Source organism: Bactrocera tryoni, chromosome 3, assembly GCF_016617805.1.
Source record: "Bactrocera tryoni isolate S06 chromosome 3, CSIRO_BtryS06_freeze2, whole genome shotgun sequence".
NCBI classification, from domain to species: Eukaryota; Metazoa; Arthropoda; class Insecta; order Diptera; family Tephritidae; genus Bactrocera; species Bactrocera tryoni.
The window spans coordinates 5210160-5223707 of record NC_052501.1 but is presented as its reverse complement, the minus strand read 5'-3'; the positions used below and the strand labels follow the sequence as shown (position 1 = coordinate 5223707).

The 13548-nt window shown below is 34.6% G+C and overlaps 1 protein-coding gene across 1 annotated transcript; it reads right to left on the bottom strand.

Annotated features, from left to right (window-relative positions):
* Positions 1 to 9801: 9801 nt before the first annotated feature.
* Positions 9802 to 13200, bottom strand: LOC120772691 (natterin-4-like). Its single transcript, XM_040101430.1, has 2 exons — positions 13064 to 13200; positions 9802 to 11875 (listed from the first exon to the last, which is right to left on the bottom strand). Exons 1-2 carry the CDS (start codon positions 13065 to 13067, stop codon positions 11355 to 11357), a joined length of 525 nt encoding a protein of 174 aa, XP_039957364.1. The 5' UTR covers positions 13068 to 13200; the 3' UTR covers positions 9802 to 11354.
* Positions 13201 to 13548: the final 348 nt, after the last annotated feature.

Sequence of the window (13548 nt, the reverse complement as noted above, 5' to 3'; positions counted from 1 at the left end):
TCCAACTGAATGAAACTATTGGCTAGCAGTACCGCTAATTATAATGATCGCTGTGAGAAAGTCGTAGCGCCGACAATAACGCCCGATTGTTTACGTACTAATTTTATTCGGTTTTCCTTTTCTGGGCTACAAATAAGCATATTGCGCCATAAAAGTTCTTATCACTTTACTGAAATATTGCCTTACCCATTTCAATATACTCGTACAAGTGTTAGCAAAGCTGTTAGCAATTGGGGGTTTTGAAAGCACAATAGCTTGTTGTTAATATGCCTGGACCAGATGGCTCTAATATTCAAAATGGTCGAAGCCAGAGAATCTGAGTTATTTCAACAGTTTATTTGCGTCATAATGGTCCAGAAATAAAGAGTTAGTAGCTGCGAGAGATGACTTTGTTCGGTGGAAGCAAAGTTCTTTAAAGAAATTACGAGGCCGTAGATAAGTAAGCAATGAGATTATGTTCTTCTTCTTCTTTATTGGTTAGACATCACCTACGCGGTTATAGTCCAGTTTAGCCAAGCGGTTTTCTACTTTTCATGGGGGTGTTTTTTTACGTAGCGAGTCCCAAACCCAGGATGGATTATCTTAGTTGCATGAAAAATCATGGAATTCCTCTGCTTATTAGGATAACAAATCCATACACCCTATATTTAGCGCATTTTATTACGAATTTACAATGTTAAATTCATAGTAAAAGTAGTAATATTTATTATATATATGAGGCAATTAATCAGAGATCTAATGACACTCTCTCGTAACCAACCCCTTTTTTATACCCTGAACAGAGTATACTAAGTTTGCCACGAAGTTTGTAACACCCAGAAGAAAACGTCGGAGACCCTATGAATTATATATTTAAATGATCTGTATGTTGAGCTGAGTCAATTTAGCCATGTCCGTCTCCCTGTCTGTCCTTTTGTATATATGTATACGAACTAGTCCCTCAGTTTTTAAGATATAGTTTTGAAATTTTGTAAACCTCATTTTCTCTTCAAGAAGCTGCTCATTTGTCGGAACTTCTGATATCGGATCACTATAAGATATAGCTGCCATACAAACTGAACGATCGGAATCAAGTTCTTGTATGGAAAACTGTCACATTTGACAATGTATCTTCACAAAAGTTGGCAGAGGCTATTTTCTAAGATAATAATATAATCTCCGAAATATTTTACTGAGATCGGATTACTATAGCATATAGCTGCCATACAAACTGAACACATAGCTACTAAAAGAAATGCACCTGTGAAGGGTATATTAGCTTCGGCGCAGCAGAAGTTAATGTTTTTTCTTGGTTTATTATTAACTTATCTTGATCTACTAGAAGTAACGCGCAGAAGAATTCTCACATCTAATAATAAACAATCCGTATCTACTTGTATTACTGTTTATTTAATTATGTTTATTTGATAACAGGCAGGAGTGGCTCGCTAAATTGTTGCTTAATAGACAGAGTGTCTATAACGCGATCTCAATCCACCGCTAACCAATAAAACTATATTGTTCTATAACATCTGCTTATCTAAATTAGTGCTTGGGTGGTCGTGTTGGCGCTGCCTTCACCTAGTCTTCGGTATTTTCAAAGAAAAAAAATAGGTAAAGTAAATACATAAGTAAGAAACAGCTAAATTCGAGTGCTACCGAATATATTATACTCTTGCATTTTGCAAAGATCAAAGGCACGGAAAAATGTTCACTTAATTTCATAAAAATATTACACTATTGATCAACATAAACGGTTTAAAATCAGAAGGAATATACAAATGTATATACATATATAGTGACTTATCACGTATACTGGAGCTAATCCTGACCTCCCGAACGATTACATTAACTTTTGACATTACTCAAGTATTCTCTAGAACAAGTTTCCTTTTTTCTTATTGTTTTATTAATATTGGGTAGTCCAAAAAGTCTTTTCGTATTTCAAATCAAACTTCAACTTATTTTTTATATTTATAATGAACTTTAATGAACCAAATATGTACATATGTACCATTTTGGTCCACCACTTTTAGCCATTTTTCCGCCAGAGACATTATTCCATCAGTGTTAAACTTTTATGGTTTCTCGGCGAAAACCTGCGACAAGTAAGTCTCTTGAAGCCATCTTTACTTCATTAATGGAGTTCTGCATTGACCGAAACAAATCGTAGTCCGATGGAGCAAGGTCAGGGCTATATCTTGGATGTATCAAAACTTCTCAGCCAAGCTCTCCTAATTTTTGCCGAGTCATGAAAGATGTGTGTGGTCTAGCGTTGTCCTGATGGAAGCCAAGCAGAATCAATCGTTCAACCAGGTTGAAGCAGCTCATAGTGAATGATTCCTTTCCAATCCCACCAAACACTCAGCATATGTAATCTTTCGAGGCGTCAATCCTTGCTTTGCGACTATTTGTTGAGCTTCACCACGCTTGGACCAAGATCTTTTTCACACATTATTGTCGTATTTGATCCACTTTTCGTCTCCTGTTACCGTTCTCTTCAGAAATCGTATGGCTGCTTATGTGACGATCCTGGTAAATCTTTTCCATAATTTCATCGAATTTTTCAACGATAGGTCGACCAGAGCGAGGTGCATCTTTCACATCGAAATTTTCAGAACGGGAGAAGCGAGCCGTTGTTTTTCAGTGGACGTCACATAACTGATAAAGTATCGTCTCCGTAAACTTCACAAATTTCATTGGTGACATTCTTCCATTTTTTATACAAAAATTTCAAATATAGCGAATTTCTTCATTATTTTCACTCATTTTTGAACAGCTGTAACTTTTTTTCAACTTCCCTAAAATTTATTTTTTTTGTTTAAATGAAGCTTAAAGTCTCACCTATCCAACACTATATGGTATGTCACTATGTGATTAGTAGCGCTGGAGATATTTCGACTGCAACGACATCTATTGACAAAAAACGAAAAGACTTCTTCGACTACCTAATATCTGCTTTTAATGCAGACGGGTAAGTTTTTACGGGTTTTACGCTTCTCTTGTGTCATCGGTTCGTAAGCCTCTACACTCCTTTCGGTACTTTTACTCATATTTGTAAAACAGCACGTGCATGTACATATGTAAGTATGTATGCATATGCTTAAAAATGGGTGTATCGTAAGATTAAATAACAACAAAATCCATTATCAATTACAAATATATATTGATAGATACTCGTTATTTCTCGCTTTCATTTTATTACACTTATTATCTTATTCTACAACGATCTAAATTCCAGAATATATTTTTGCAATATCTCATTATATACATACATATTTGTATATACATACATATATGCATACATGTGTAAATAGGTTTATCTTTATAGCCGGGTAGAGTAAAAGGTATTATAAATTATATGTACATATGATTATATAATATGGTGAAATCGGTGAACGTCAAATAACATGAAGGTGCACATCGAATTTCGTATGATCTTCGATTGAACCTTACTTCGTCGTAAGGTGAATTCCTCGGTTGAAAATTTGCAAATGTTCGCTGTCGAACCTGCACCTTCTCGCTATTTTACGTTCTCTGATTGTACGAGTATAATCATTGAAACAGAAGATAAACCCACAACTCGACTCGGAAGTCCTGTATGTGGGCACATTCAGCTCGAATGAGAGGTTTTCTCTATTAGTCATATTCTCAAGAATACTTGAATAATATCTGGAATTAATGCAATCAGTCCAGATCTTCCTCTAGCTCCCATATGCACGATATAGTGATATCCGCCTTTCATCTGATTTCAGACCGTTTATGATTTTTTATTGAAATTTAGAGGACAAGTTTTCTTAAAAATAATCAGACACTGAATATTAATGAATAGTAGTGAAGACCTTGAATCTTAGGCTTTGATCCTTTAAAATGGCGAGAGTATAAAATATTCGTTTTCCATCAAACTTGGTCCTTCTGCTACCTCACTTGTTGTTTTATAAATTTCAATATTAGCGTAAGTTTTTATATAAACAAAATAAACTGATTATTATTATAATTAAATTTAAATAATGAAGTGTTTTGACATTGTACTATTAGGTAATCTATAATTTAATCTGCATAGTTTATGTGTGAAACCTTAAAACGCCAAAGTAGCATTTGTCATATTATAATTATTCCAAATACTCGTATTATCTATGCTAACGGACTTTATTTGTATGAGAACAATAAATACATAGTTGTATAAACAAAATTAATTCATATTTATTCGCAGGTTAATTTGGTTTAAATCAATAATAATCGGTCTATTAACACACATATATGATTTTTGTGATCAAAAAGTCACTAATGTAGACTATTGTTTTTTTTAAGTTGTCACTTACCAGCTCCAAATAAGGATACTTATTTTTTGTTCTCTCTGCTCTCACTAAAAGCAGAAGAGCAAAGTACGAATATTAGTAAGAGAGGAATAGAAATTTAAAGTGTACAACTTACTTTTGTGTTTCCTGAAAGTTGTTTGGTTCTGGCAAACCTTCTGATTTTTTGAAGTCTTCTTCAGATCCTGCCTGAAGCGCCTTGTATTGCAACATTATAGCTACTGCTGACTATTTTTATATTTTTTTTTAAAGAAACTAGAGGGTACTAATCTTTTCCTAAAATTAAGAAAATAAAAGAGTTCAAAACACTTTGCTTTCTGCAGATAAATAATACTGTGTAACAACAACAAATGTCATTTTGATTTCTTAACATTACAAATTGAAGCCCTTGATTGTATGGTAATTGTTTCTTTATATGTATGTATGCATGAATCCAGAGACGTGTTCACACACAAATTGTGGATTCCAATTCATGATCAAGGAATTTTGACGCCTCGAAATATAACAAATCATTTAATTGTTTCAATCGGCAAACAAAGAATGTCGCGATCATTTGCATACTGTTCGCTGTAAATTCATACACACGTTCACATGCCTATATTCATATATACTGCATTTACGTAGTGGAGATAAAAATTAACAAAGATTTCAGACATTTTCTTACAAATCCACGAACAATACCGTTGGCAATCTTGGCTATAAAATCATAAAGATGTAAAACAAAACTATATTCCGTCATTCATTTACTAGTACTGCATTTAATTAGAAGCGACTACGTCAATAATGAGCACAATAAACATTTACGAACTTTTGTGTTGTTCTATGAACATTTTACCTTTTATTGTTTTGTAAACTTTTATTCAAAACTGCTGTTTTCAATTATATACTAACTATTAAAAATTTTGTTATCTTTGTTCTGGTAACGTCATTTTGTTAACAGATAATATGTATATGAACTCTAAAATATCAAAAATCGTTTTTAATTCAAACCCTATGGAGTCGCGAGCTGAGAATTCAAAGGGCTGAAAGGTATGAAACTACATTTCCGACGCGTCCGGATGCATAAAATGCTCAATTATTCACTGATTTGCTTGAAATATAGATAATAGTTTTCATACAAGATTATCTGAAAAAGACAGAGATGTTTTTAGATTTATATTGGATCGTGTCGACTTCAGAGCGAAAGTGAACGATCTCAACTTCCCTTATCGATCGACTTATCATATTTCGGTAAATGGTTTGTGTGTAAATACCAGACTTATACGACAGGAAAATATTTTGCAAAAACGATGTCGAGTAGAGGTCTCGAAAGAGATGCTTGTCTGCATAGTTGAGGACCCTACATTCATCAAACGCATCATTATTGGTGACGAGAAGTCTTCAAATCTTGACCGGAAGCTCTTCGTTTCGGGAATTTGTGTGTAAAAAAGTCATTAATTTTCCACCACGTTAATTTTGATAGCTCTTCGTGAGCTTTGTCCTTAACAAAATTCATACCGAAAACAGTTATTTATTTTAAATAACATATTTAAGCAAGGAGGCATAGTAGACCCTATAAAGAACTGACTTCAATCGACCACTTACATGGATATTTATTATTATAAAAAAACTCCTTTGCAAAAAGGGTTCCCGCGAGATGTCGAACATGACTGAAGTCCTCACTCTGCTTCTACTTAATGAATAACAATAACGCTTGATTGCTTAGGTTCTAAATTTATTCTGATTTCCTTTTCCTGCCTGCAAATATATTACAGCAATACAAATTTCTATCACTTAACTGGATCATTTTGCAAAAGTCATTTTCTCTTCAAGAAGCTGCTCATTTGTCGGAATTTCGGATATCGGACCATCGAAATCGAAATCAAGTTTATAGAAATAATGTAATATCGGAAGAAATTGTTCTGATCGGCTTACTATAGCATATAGCTGCCATACAAACCGAACGATTGGAATGAAATTGTTCAGATTGGATTACCATAGCATATGGCTTCCATACAAACTGAACACATAGTTACTAACAGAAATGCACCTGTGAAGGGTGCAGCCAAAGTTAACGTTTTTTCTTGTTATTATTAAACTCCATTATCTTGACTTAAAAATAACGAGCAGGAAAATTCCATCTTCTTTTGGATACAACAAACAACACCTATTTATTGTCGTGTACTTAATACTCTTGTTGTCTATTTGATAACAGGTATGTATCTGTCGATAACGAGATGATAAGCCACGCTAACCAATATATTAACTTATTGCCCGCCAACGGATGTTAGATATTATTATTGACTCATGAGTGGGGGATTGTGTTGGCGGTGCTTCAGTGCCGTACTACCACCTGTTCTTCATTGCGTTCAAAAGCAAAAACATGCGTCTACGTGGGAAGCGACTAAGTTCGAGTCCAACCGAACATTTTATACTCTTTGAGGTGTTGCAAAACTTAATAATAAAAAATGTTGCGTAAGAATTTGTTTTCATGCATTTATGAACGAAATCGTCAATGGACCACAATCGTATTTGGTATCTTATGAGCTTATATGTATGTATGTATTACATGTCTTCAACACACTAAGTTAAATTTCTTCATTTTGCTTCGTTTTCCATGTATGTATTTATATTCAAGAAGTAATTATCTACTATATGAGGTTAGGACAAATGACCATTTTATGATTGCCAAGGAATACGTGTACAAGTTTCATAAAGATGTCTTAAGTTTTGCTTGGGTTATAGCTTGGACCGGCGGACATAACTCCAAATCCATATTGCTTAGTTTTAGGGGTTATAAACAGCCGTTAGATAAATTAAACTACTACACTCTCTGTTGCAAGAGGTTGCAAGGGTATAAAAATTTTAGAAATGTTTGAATGTTCTAAGAAATGAAAGAAGATATTATTTCTCACACATCTGGCAAAGAGTGAAGGTTATACAAGTGCACATATGTATGTGTGTACATTTGGCGTGTGCTAATCAAGTGCCCATCGTTTTACTGGTATGCGTGTGCATGACTTTGTTTGCTCTATTAGAATATGTAAGTATGTACATATATTTCATAGAGTTGTGAAATACCTCAATTGCCCTCAATAAACATAAAGATTTTTCAGAGTAAGTATATTTATACCCGGCGAGAGCTAGTGTATCAAAGATATTATAAATTTCGTGTGTTTATGATGTCGATATTTATGTAACAGTATTCATCTTATATTGTACATATAAAGGGTGATCCATTTAGAGGTTCCCTACTTTTTTAAATAAAAAACACAGAAACTTTAAATTTATTGTGGAATGTTTATTATAATTCGAGAGAATATTTATACGTATTTATTTTTTGAGTTCACGATGACTCGTCTGAGTATTTCGACTGGTAACTGGCGAATAACACGTGTGATGTTTTGCTCCAAGATCTACTTAAATTGGGAGACTTTATACATACTTATATCCCCAAAGGAAAAGTCTAACGTTCTGAGATACACGATCTTGCTGGTCAATCGGGGGGCCCAAAACGTGAAATTATCTGCTCACCGAAGTGCTGTCTTGCATTGATTGAAGCGGTGCATGCCGCCGAGGTCATGAATTTCAATTTTAGGCAACAAATAGTCGGTTATCATGGAACGATAACGGTCACCATTTGCGACTACATTCTCACCGGCATCATTTTTAAAGACATATGGACCGATGATTCCACCGGCCCACAAACCACACCAAACCGCTGTCTCTTCAGATTGCTCTTCGTTTCAAATGCCGCAATTTTACTTGTTTACATACCAAATAAGACAGAAATGGGCCTCATAGCTGAACAAAATTTGGCTCAAAATTGGATATTCTTGGAACTTTTCAAGAGCCCATAAAGCGAAGCGTTGCTGCTTGGTAAGGTCGAGCGACTTCAGTTCTTGTACAAGCTGTATTTTGTACGCTTTCAATTTAAGATGTCAACGTAAAATGCGCCAAGTCGTTCCATACGTCAGTCCGAGTTGCTGCGCACGGCGCCGAATCGGCTCTACACTCTCAGTTACGGCCACTATGTTTTCTTCACTGCGTGCTGAACGTGGTCTATTCGGTCGAATATTATCCAACAATGAATGCTGGGTCACAAGTTTGTTTCGAGTTGTATGAGCCATGTTTGAACCCGTCATCGCCGGAATTATTATTATTTTGGCATAGCGGATAGATTTCCGGCCGTTTTCTCAATGTCTGGTTAAGCGCCTACCCAGAACTTTTTATCGGCAACATGTCGAAAAAATGATTTTCATGTTTTTCTCAATATCTGGTTGGCAATAATCTGGCAGGTAAGTTTCAGTAAGCTCTACCAAAAAAAGAAGTCTTGGCTAGTTGCTAACCAGAATATGAAATGACAGAAGTCAGCAATAAAATCTATAAGAGACGTCAGCTGCATATACGCTGTTCGGACGCTCATTATTATTATATATTATTCATATTTGCATTCAGGGCTAACAACATTTAAATTTCTGAATATAATATAGTATTCCAATGGAACCCAGCGTAGTTGCAAACATGAAAGGAATTTCAGAATGAAAAAAATGCCGAATTGCGTAGCAGCGAGTCGAGTGAGAGCGCAAATAGCGCAGTTACTTCTTCGTCCCCTCGCTTACGAAAACCGGTTTGGGCGGCAAAAAGAGTCCTCGTCTGAATATGCACATAAATGGCTCGTGACGTTTACACAGTTTTGCGTGTTCACAATGCAAATGAAGGTGGAATCGGCGGGGAGGGCGAAAAGACTGGAACGCCGGTTGCTTAATATGGTGGCGGCGAATCGAAAACTTCATGCAAATTGTAAGGATAGATTGTTAGTGGAGGACCGAGTGGTTGTGGCATTTGCATAGTCATTGGTGGTCCCAAAGCAGGTTTCACATCTTGTGGTAGTATATACATACATATGTATGTATGCTTTTACGTCCACCATGGGAGATATTTTTAATCAATCAAAAAATAAAATGTTTTTTTTACTAAATTGCATATAAAGATTATTATTTTGCTATAGGACATTTAAGTCCAATAAAGTTAAGATCTATTGGATTCAATATACTTCTTGTAATCGTTATTTATTTAAAATGAATAACGAATTTTATTTGTGCTTACTCACACTGTCGCAGTTTCTCTCTAATTAATCGCTGATATAAACCAATGTCTAAAACAAGACATTTAGAGAGATATTAATATCGATCAAATTCGGCGCGCTTCGTGATCTATGACCTCAGAGGGAGATGTAGATAAATTCTTAAGAGGGGCCTGACCCACGCGACTAGAACTATCAGAATTGTCGTGACGAACGTCGGCCTTTCTGAAGAGCACTTAGTAAGACGTTTTCCTTATCTCCAAACGGTATATACAAACAGCCATGTGATGTATCACTTTGGCCGTTAGATTATCGTCTCTGTGGAATGAACGGCCCACATAGCTCACAATTTCACGAAGGTGTCGACGATTCTGAAAAGAAGTAGTACAAATAAAGCCCCTGAATTGATATATTTTTTGGAAACTTCATATAACAACCAAATGATTGCTGTAATCTTTATTTTGATTTTCTATAAACTAGTATAGTTAAATCTTATGTTTTATAAATACAAGAATTTTTGTATTTTATTTGCCATTTCAACCATTCACAATAGTCAACGCTGTCTAAAATATACATACAAAACAAAACTTGGTAACACTGAAGATAACGGCCTTACCACTTTAATGAGGTATCCGCGTATTCTCTTGTACGAATTCAACTCGATAGTATAAAGCCTTTCATATTTAAGAATCAAGAGAAAGTGCAGGCTTGTACCGAGCTTAGCCCTTCCTCCCTTGTAAATTTTACTTTCTCAAAGTTATTGAGTGTTATTTGTTACACAGATTGCAAGAATCTTCTTTGATTTATTATTTTTTCTTGTCGTTATGACTTCGTTATCCTTCTCCTTTTATTTTTTTCTACAGATATAACGGTACGTACACTTCGGCGGTCGATATTTAACTGTTCTCGTCGTAGAATTCAACTGAGCCAATTATAAACCTAATTATAACCTAACTTATAGAATATACTTTTTTCGCTAATATTATTATAGAATGTTTATTTTGGATTTGATTATTATTTTTGTGGCTCAATAGAAATAATGTATAACTTTTAACTGCGGGAGAATTCCCCTCCTGTGGATCCGCCCCTGTGTAAGTATAATATCTACATACATATGTCATAATGATGAAGAGGTGAGAAGCGAGTAATTGAGAAAGTATGACACTGTTCGGGGGAAGATATTTTCTTTAAATTAATTATGAGAGTGATTTTGTTTTGGGAAGTCATATCTAAAGCGAACTTTATTATATACATATTTATTTTAATAGAATGATGATTAAATGCCATATATGTATGTACATATGAAAAGTTAAAACAACTATTTTCAGTGTACTTCATCATGTCTCCTTATTTCACAGTAAGAGCTCACCCTTTCTTCGTATTTTTGCACGTTTTCGAATGTTGCATTTGATAGAAACGTTTCTAAGACTTCGAAATGCATTGGTAATATACGCCATTGATATTATTTCGGCACGTTTCATTCCTTGAAACCATTAATGCAACATTTGGCATAGATTTTTATATTCACGAAAAATTTGTATACTTATGTATGTAATTTGTAAATGTAGGGGGCACCTATCTTCGCTACATTTTAGCTCCACTAGAATTTTACTTATTATGAAAAATATCCTCAGAAAGGATGCAATGCCTTCCGAAAGGAAAACAATATAACAGTATTCTCGATATTATATTTTTGAAATAAAAAAATTTGTTTCATTTATTAAATTTAGTAAAAATGATGAATGCAAATAAAGATTATTATTTTGTTATAGGTTATTTAAGTCCAATAGAGTTAAGGTCTATTGGATCCAAAATAATTTTTGTAATCGTAATATATTAAGATGAATAAAATAGCACAGAATTGCTTGTGTCACGATAGAATAAAAATATTGTCCAAATGTAAGGATACATAGCCCTCAGTGGGTGTCTTTAGATTTGTGCTCACTCACACTGTCGCAGTTTCTCTCAAGCCGACCACTGATATAAACTACTGTCTAAAACCCGACACTTAGAGAGATATTAAGATCGATCTTCTCAAAGGAAGATGCAGATGACTTCTGAAAAGAGGCTTGACCCACTCGACGATCGGCCTTCATGATCAGGACTTCATATGAATGAAAACGCAATTCTTTACCATCAAACGGTATATACAAACAGCCATGTGATGGATGTATTTTACCAACGGTTAAACTGTTGTGGTAAGAACAACGACCTATGTATAATGGCTCACCATGGCGTGTGGTACCACCGGGTACAGCGTTGCGTGGCACCGAACCACCGCGGGAAGTTACCCATTCATAGCCATCACCAACCAGCACCTCATATTGTCTTTTTTTGATTTCCTCACCGCGCCAGCAGACATAAGCGCAACCTTTGCTGGGTATCACTTTGGCCGGTAGATTATCTTTTCTGTGAAATGAACGACCCACATAAATGGGAGAGCCATCACAGTCGCGTCCGCCAACAAAAGCTCCTGGTGGCACCAGCTCACAATTCGACGAAGGTGTCGAAGATTCTGAAAGAAAGTAGTACAAATAAAGCCCCTGAATTGATATATTTTTTGGAAACTTCATATAACAACCAAATGTACTGCTATAATCTTTATTTTGATTTTTTATAAACTAGTATAGTATAGTATAATTGATTTTAAATCTTATGTTTTATAAATACAAGAATTTTTGTATTTTATTTGTCATTTCAACCATTCACAATAGTCAAAGCAGTCTAAAATATACAAAACAAAACTTGGTAACACTGAAGATAACGGTTTTACCACTTTAATGTGATATCCGCGTACTCTCTTGTCTTTCACATGTAATTTTTTTGACAAGCAAGTATAAGTGAGAAGAGAAACGGCGGATCGAAGACAGTTTCTATAAGTGAAGTGTTATTGGTGTTAAAAGCATTCGTACACATTCAGGTGAAATTCAAGAAGGTATTTAAGTATCGAAATCGCTAGTTATTCTCTTTTTGCCTTAAAAACTTATATAGTAAATTGATGGAGCATAGTCTCTATAACCAATCGATTTAAATAAGTATATGTATTAAAATAATCACGATGACGAGATAAGTTCAAAGCTATCAAAATTATAATACGAAACTGTTACTCGGTACAGAGTATCGAAGAAAAAAGAAGCATATGTAGTTTAACTTTTTTAAAAAGTTATAAAGTACATGTATGTAGTATATCTTACAAAATCACAAAGATTAAACTACCAAAGATTTGATATCTAAGAGCTGCAACGAAATCGGTATAAACTTTGGACCAGGGGCGTAGACCGCAATTTTTACTCCCTTCATCCACCTGTACTTTTACATATACATTTACATACATATGTATTTAGCTCCATATCTAACTCGATTAGTTTTAGGCGATACGTGCAACCGTTAGGTGAGCAAAACTATAATACTATGTTGCAACTGGTTGCAAGTCTATAAAAATGTCGAGCATAATCAGTCCAGAACTTCCTCTAATGAAACTAGAAGTGATCTAAAAGTATTTTAAAGTTAATAAGATAGCTAAGTAATAAGTTATCAAATATGTATATAACCCTAAATTCGAATTAAGATTGATGAACATTGAGTTATTAGCAACTTCTTTATTTAGTATAAAACTTTGCCAACACTTGAAATTATGTTCTGACTTTGCAGGGTTATACCGAGCTTAGCCATTCCTCCCCAGTTTTAAGTAAATTTTACTTACGCATAGTAATCGAGTGATGTTTGTTGCACAGATTACAAAAATCTCCTTTGATTTATAATTTTTTCTTGTCGTTATGACTTTGTTATACTTTTCCTTTTAATTTATTATACAGACATAACGGTACGTATACTTCGGCAGTCGATGTATAACTGTTTTCGTCGTTGAAATCAACGGAGTCAATTATAAACCTAAACCGACATTTATTCAATAATATGTAATAAAAAATGCTATATTTCGGGAGATAAAAGTTTATAAATACGTGCAAGTTAGCCTATATAGAACACATTGAAGGCAAAAGGCACATTGTTACAGTAAAACCCCCTTAATCGATCAGCAATAACTTTACAATTCCACATTTATCACAATGATCAAGAAGTCGAGACGCTTTGAACCTCGTAAGCATTAGATGTCCTTCCGTCCATCCATTTGTCCGCGCAAACGAGATTTAAATATATTATATTAATGAAACTTAGTACACATGTGAC